This window comes from Galeopterus variegatus, unplaced genomic scaffold (genome assembly GCF_000696425.1).
Source record: "Galeopterus variegatus unplaced genomic scaffold, G_variegatus-3.0.2 Scaffold6416, whole genome shotgun sequence".
NCBI classification, from domain to species: Eukaryota; Metazoa; Chordata; class Mammalia; order Dermoptera; family Cynocephalidae; genus Galeopterus; species Galeopterus variegatus.
Window position 1 is genome coordinate 43,782 of NW_007732527.1, and position 6,681 is coordinate 50,462.

A 6,681-nucleotide genomic window follows, 5' to 3' on the forward strand; every position below is an offset into this window, starting at 1 on the left:
CACTATCCAGTGCGCCACCGGGCCGGCCCTCTTTTCTCCTTTTAAATAATGCTTGTTTGTTCTCCATTAATTATAAACCTATTTCATGTTCACTGAAGAGAACTAGAAAATACTGAAAAGTATGAAAAAGAAAATAAAGCCAGCCACTGGTGTTGCCCCCACCCCCCACCCTGCTATGGCGTATGCAGCTTCTACAGCCCCTCTAGAGGCTAGCCCTGGGTGTGAGAAGGGGACCGAGGTGAACAAGAACTAGCAGTGACCGTGGGACCTATTAAAAAGGAAGAAAGAAAAGGGGTCTGAGGAAGAGAGCTCTGTCTTAGGGTTGAAGGTTTCAGCATGTGTTTTTCTTCCAGAAGCCCCCAGGATTTGAAATCTACTCTTCTCCTCGGAGCTGGAGGAGGGAGTATTTAGGGGTCTAGGAATTGGGCCTGCGAAGCCCCAGCAGCAGCCTGACAAAGGCCAGTACTGAATTGAGGGCCCTAACGCTGCTGGCTGGGGGGAGGCTATGGCATTGACACCTATGATTATCCTGTGGCTGCCAGCCACACAGGCCTCTGTAACTCCAGAAATTCGTGGTGAGTTAGTTGGCTGAACTCCAGTGTGCGAGGCATGGAGACAGAGGATACATGAGGAACCTGGCCTGGCCCTCCCAGGGCCTATGATGTGCCAGGAGGGAGCGAGTCTGCACAAGCAACCATGCGTGCACTGAGGACCTCAGGAGAAGTAGTAGGGAGCCCTACCTAGCTTGGGCCTCGGAGGCTATTTCGTAGGGAGCAGGCTTATGCAGAGCCGTACAGGCTGAGGAGGAGCTATCCTGGGGGCAGAGGGACCTCAAGGATGCAGCATAGGGTGGGGATGTGAGGAGCAGATCGGCTGGAGGGCTGGAGCCCAGGGCACAGCAGGCTCGTCTCACAGACTGACAGGAAAATGTGGCAGGAAGCAGACACTGGTTGCTGGCTGTCGTGTCCTTCTCTCTTGTTCTGCCACTGAGGAATAACCTTTGTGTCATTTGTAGTTAAGTTCTAAACTTAGCAGTGTCAATAAGAGTCTATTTTTACAGGAAAAGCTTAGTGAAGAGGAAAAGAGAATTAGCCCCCTAAGTGGAAGCGGATGCTGGAAGCTCTGTGCAGCCACACTAGGCTCGTGACACCCACTGAGGACAAGGCCAGGGGCTCCTCCACCATGGTTCCCCTGCAGCTTCTGCTGGAACTGATGGACTCAGGTGCAGTCTTTAGGAACAGAAATAGTTCAAAAGTAAAAACTGCCCTGGGCTTCCAGCAGACAGTACCTCTAGCATGTGCCCTCTCTGACCATGCAGGTCCCTTGATAAGGCCCTGACTTGTCTGAGATCCCTGGGGTTGGGGGCAGGTGACATGGCCCTGCCGTGCCTCCCAGGGCTCTAGGCATCCCCACCTAGCACTCATGGGGTAGTCTTGCTTTCCCTGCTTCTCTGTCTCCCAGCTGCGCTGCAGCTCCCAGGGCAGGGCAGCGTCTGGCAGAGGGCAGGCTCAGTGAGGGCCAGCCTGCCCCCCTGTCCTGTCCCTCCTATAAACCTCCCGATGAAGTCTCCATCGTGGGTACCTCCAAACCAGGAAGGCCTCAGCACGCTGAGGCTTGGGCCCAGGAGCCCTCCTGGCAGGTGTACTTTGGGTGGGAAGCCCAAGGCAGCGGGCCGAGCTGGGGGAGTATCTGCTCACCACTTGGCTTTCATCTTCCTTTTTATCAGCTGGCTTGTCTGTCTGGGAGGCTGCTTTTCTCCTAGACACAAGGAAGGAAGAAGATACAAATCAGCTCCTCAAGGCTCTCATGCGGGCTTAGAATGCCTCCCCCTCCTCTGTGTGGGATCCACCCCAGTCCTCAGATGAACCTGTGATGGGGACTATGATGGTGCTTTCTGTGAAGGAGGCAATTGGTCCAGGCACCTGTCTGGTCAGGAGCCAAGCTGGGTGAACGTCCAGGCCTTCTGTGCTCACCCATGACCCAGGACACCAAACTGGTCTGGGAAGATGGAGTTTGGGATGTTCCTATCTCTGTTTAGCTGGACTGGGGACAGTCATAGCACCTGAGGGATGGAGGAAGTTGGTCTGCCCCCTGTCAAGGTCTCCTGGGAGCCTGGGCTTGGTTGAGTGGCAGCTATACTCCCAGGACACTCAAGGCCTGGCCACATAGGACAGAGAGGTGCCTCCCTGAGCTGCATGTGTCTGTTCCACTGGTCAGGGCTTTGAGACCCTTCTGTCTGCAAGCTAACTGGCTGGGACAAGCAGACCCTACCACCTTGTGGGAGGCAGGAAGACACTTTCTTCTATGACCCTAAAACCCCTCCTATCTTGGAACTCTGTTAATCCAGCCACTCCTTCCCCAATCAGGAAAACCATAAAGAACCTGGAACTGATCAGAAAAGGAAAGACTGAATAGCTCCAACTGCTGCCCTATAGTCAATTCACGCATAATCCCCACATGCATGAATTCGCTTTTTGTATACTCTAAAACCTCACTGTTGTGGATTGAATGTCCCCCCAAAACTCAGTGAGGTATGACCCCCATTGCAACAGTGCTAAGAGGGTGGGAAACTGATTATGGTATTTAAAAAGCCTCTGAGAAGTGATTAGATTATGAGGACCATGGCCTTGTGAATGGACCGAGCCATTCTTGGAGTCACGGGCGAGGTTCTGATGGTTTATAAGGAGGGAGGTGAGACGGTCAGCTCTCTCTTGCTCATGCCATTTCTCCCTCAATGTGACACGCTGAGTTGCTGTAGAGAGTCACCATCAGAAGAAGGACCTCACCAGATGTGTTCCCTGGGCTGGGAAGCCTCCAAAATTGTAATAAATAAATTTCATTTCTTTATAATCACCCAGTTTCAGGTATTCTGTTATAAGCCACAGAAAATGGACAAATACACTCTCACAGTTTTTGGCCTGTGGTCACCTATTTCTGGCTACCTCCCATCCACACACGCAGACCCTTATCTAACATTCCCCAAAGGTATGCTTTTGTGGATCTTCAACTCTGCGAAGCCGCCAGAACACTGAACTCTCATAACTCCTGAGGTGAGCTGCCCGTCAAGAATGAAGCTGGCATGACACATGGCGAGGAGCTGCTGCCTGGCTGTCACTAGTCAGTGGCGCGGTGGACATGGTAGCCTCCTCAGCAACACCGGGGGCCCCCTTCTTCTGCTGTCTCATCTCAGGAAGGGCAGGTCTACACACCTAGTCCCTCAGCTCAGAAACTTGGGATCATCCTACACCAACTTCTTCTTATAACTGTAAGCCTGGCCAATCCTACCTCTGAATTTTATTGCTAATCTGTCTTTTCCTGATCTTCCCTTTCAGTACCTTACTGCAAGCCACCATTGTCTCTTCCTGGACTACAATAGACTCCTAACTGGTATACCCACAGCCACTTTGCCCCATTACAATCTATTCCTACCTAGCAGCCAGTGTTCGATCTCTTAAAAATATAAAGCAGACCAAGCCATTCCAAATGAGATGGGTGCGTGTGAAAGTGCTTGGCACACAGCAGCCCTCAGTGCACACTTGCTTCCCTGCTGCACTCCATTGCCACGGAAAAAGACTCTCCCGTGGAAAAAGACTTGAGAGTGCATGTGCCCAGAGGCAAAAGACAAAATCTGCAGGAACCTTCATTAAAAGCAACGGTTTGCAAGGGCATTCTCATTGCCAGCTCCCCCCAGTAGCCATCGCCAAGGCTGATTTCAAAGAGCAGCCTGATTGATCCTTGCTGAGCTGCATGAAGCAGGCTTGTTCTCGCAGGGCTTCAGCTCTGGCGCCTCACTGGCTCCTGGCAACATTGGTCTTTTCCTGTGCTCACAGAGAAAGGAGCTTCCTCTCAGTTTGGTCTACATTTAAACCAAGCTGTTATTAACTCGTTGGTTTTGAACTTGAGGAATGTGTTAATATTTGCTTTTCCAAAAATATCTTGTGTTTCTGAGGCCCCTCTTCACCTCTCTCAGTGCTCTGAGATGGAACCCTATGCCCTTGACCAATGAGGTCTCTTCCAGATGCACTTGTGGTCCATTTCCTCCATGTGCACTTCTCCAGGCATGGTGGACGGCTCAGCCTTCTCATGTACTTTAGCACAGCCCACCCACCTCTGCCTTTCTTCAAGGATGGGACACTCTCCTCTCCTGCCTCAGCCAAGAGAATCACACTCACCCATCATGGCCGAGTGCACGTGGAACCTCATCTGTGAAGCCTTCCCAGCTCTCTCCCCCAGTGAGCCGTTCCGATCTTTGTGCAACCACAGTCAACCCCGCATGCCTTGGCTTACTATTACATGAAAAGTGCTTCTAAGTCTGTCTCCTGTCTTGGTGATTTATGTATGCCCAGGCCCAGTGGGAGGCTCAGGAGAGGCCTGTGCTGTGGACCAACCTCACTGCTCCCTGATGCTCATGGCAGGCTCCCCTCTGCGCAGTCCCTGACCTGTGCTCAGAAGCCCTTGGTGGGAAACCCAGCTCTGCTCTGCTCTGCAACGAAGTGCCAGACCAGCTGCCTGCACTTGGTGGGCCTTTGTCTCCTCATTTCATCTCCACACAGCTGTGCGAATTTAATGATTTGAATTAGGACAACAGTGTGAAAACCCGGGCATACAGAGTTCTCACTCAGGTTAGCCAACTTGAAGGCAGCTGGGAGGGCCGGAAGAGTGAGAGAAGGCGGGGAGGGGGCAGGGCTCCTGCCATTGCTTCATCTGTTCTAACAGGTAAGGCCTGCTCCTGTGCCCTCTGGTGCTCAGGTGAGCCACGGCATTGGTAGCACTATGTCAGCACATTCCTGACGCTAGGCCACATTTAAAAATAAAATCCAAGCTTTGCATCCCATCTGACAAACAGTTGTGTAGGCTCTCCATCTGCTCAGGTTTCGGCTGGGGAACAGCAGAGCTACAGTGACAGGCTGATGGCACGCGGGAGGCAGGGATGGCCAGGTGCTGCTGGAGTGGATGGAGAAGTGGATGGCCAGGCACCAGGCCCCAGAGCCCAACCATGATATGGATGGAACAGTTCTCTTTCCTTCTCTCAGGGGTGACGCCCTCTGAGCCCTGCTGCTTCATAATTCCTTCTCCTGTACCTTCTCCTGCAGGCCCTGGAGAACGGGGCACCTTCACCACACACTCCCCAGAGTGTCCTCTGTAAACCCCTGCACAGGACCACATCTTATTTCTTTTTTTTTTTTTTTCCTTTTTGTCTTTTTTACTGACCGGCAACGGGATCGCAACCCTCAGTGTTGCGCCCGCACCACGCTCAACCAGTGAGCCGGAACCGGTCTCCACATGGGATCCGAACCCTCGGCGGGAGCGCCACTGTGCTCCCAAGCGGCGCACTTTCCAGTGCACCATTGGGCCAGCCCAGGACCACATCTTATTTCTGTTGGGATCTTAAGTGCGGGTACTATTCTCCCTCTGAATTTATCTCTGAAATCATCAAATTTATCTCTGCTCTGGATAAGGCTGGTACGTGGCAGGTGTTTCAATAAGTACTTGTTAAACTAAAACAAAAGATTTAGAGTGTAGAGGACTCCTTTGGGCTCGATGCCTCAGACAGACCCCTCGAAAAGGAAAACCTAAATCAGTTTTCCCTGCTTGGCTAAACTGGGTGACAAAGGATTCTGGGGCCAAACAAGGACTCTCCATGGGATGTTAAGAGATGGGTGCTTCCCGCTTTGCACACTGCAACTGGGGAGGCAGAAAGACCCACCTCTTGGCCAGCAGCTTGTTCATCTCCTCCATGAGGCCGCCTCCACCTCCCCCGCTGCTTGCCCGGTTGGCATCGGACTTCGAGGTCCCACTGGGACTAGAGCCTCCAGATGCATCTTCTGGCTGAGGGTACAGGATGCCACGTTTAGAGTCTGGTGCAAGTGGCAGGACAGGTAGTCCTGGCAACTACTGGAGAGGATGTCGGGGACTGTGCTTGTGTGCTGGTGAATTCCACAAGAGACCTCAGGGGCCATCTAGCCCAATGTTCCCCAATCCCACAGGATAGATCAGGACAAGGACTGGCCCAGGCCACACAGGCAGCAGACACTCCCCAGTGGTGCCCTTGCCAAGACCAGCTGTGACATCAGCAGAGGGAGGAGAGACAATTATGGGGGAAGGAAACAAAATTTAAGCCAAAGATCTGTATCAGAGGTGCTCTCCTTACAACTGCAGCCACACCTGGCCTCATTCCAGAACATGTGTGAAAGGTAGGCAAGAAAAATTGAGCCGGATGGAACTGATTTCCATGATACAGTGGAAAGAGCAAGAGAGTCATATTTAGGAGACTCTGGGCTTAAGTCTAAACTCTGCAATTTATTAACTGTGTGACTTGGACAAACCGTTTAAACTCTATGCCTCAGCTTCCTCATCTACAAAGGGGAAATATTTTTTGCCTTGCTTAGGAAGGTCCACATGAGGGTCAAGAGCAGCTGCCCCATAGTTTCTCACTTAGTAACAGCAGGCAGAGGCTGGCTAGGCTTTGTGGGGGAGGAGCTTTGCTTAGTGTCTTGCAAGTGAGGGAAGGAGCACCCAGCCCCATGCTTGGACTCTTACCCGCTGTGCTCTTCTTAGCTTGGCTCCCGCCAGGGCAGCAGCCAGTCCTGACATGGAGCTCTCGTCGTGGCTGGCTCCCTGGGCTCCTCCAGCTGGCGGGGGGGGTGGGGGAGGGGGGGTGGCCCCCATGGGTGGGGGTGG

At 52.6% G+C, this 6,681-nt stretch overlaps 1 protein-coding gene across 1 annotated transcript in view; it reads right to left on the bottom strand.

Annotated features, from left to right (window-relative positions):
• Nucleotides 1-6,681, bottom strand: part of EVL (Enah/Vasp-like) — a 93,819-nt gene that overhangs the window by 13,456 nt on the left and 73,682 nt on the right. Inside the window, exons 7-9 of the mRNA XM_008590874.1 lie at nucleotides 6,541-6,681; nucleotides 5,708-5,829; nucleotides 1,698-1,758 (exon numbers count right to left, since the gene is read on the bottom strand). The exon at nucleotides 6,541-6,681 is cut by the window's right edge and continues 19 nt beyond it. Coding sequence (XP_008589096.1) covers nucleotides 1,698-1,758; nucleotides 5,708-5,829; nucleotides 6,541-6,681 — 324 coding nt within the window. The remainder of the gene's footprint in view (nucleotides 1-1,697; nucleotides 1,759-5,707; nucleotides 5,830-6,540) is intronic.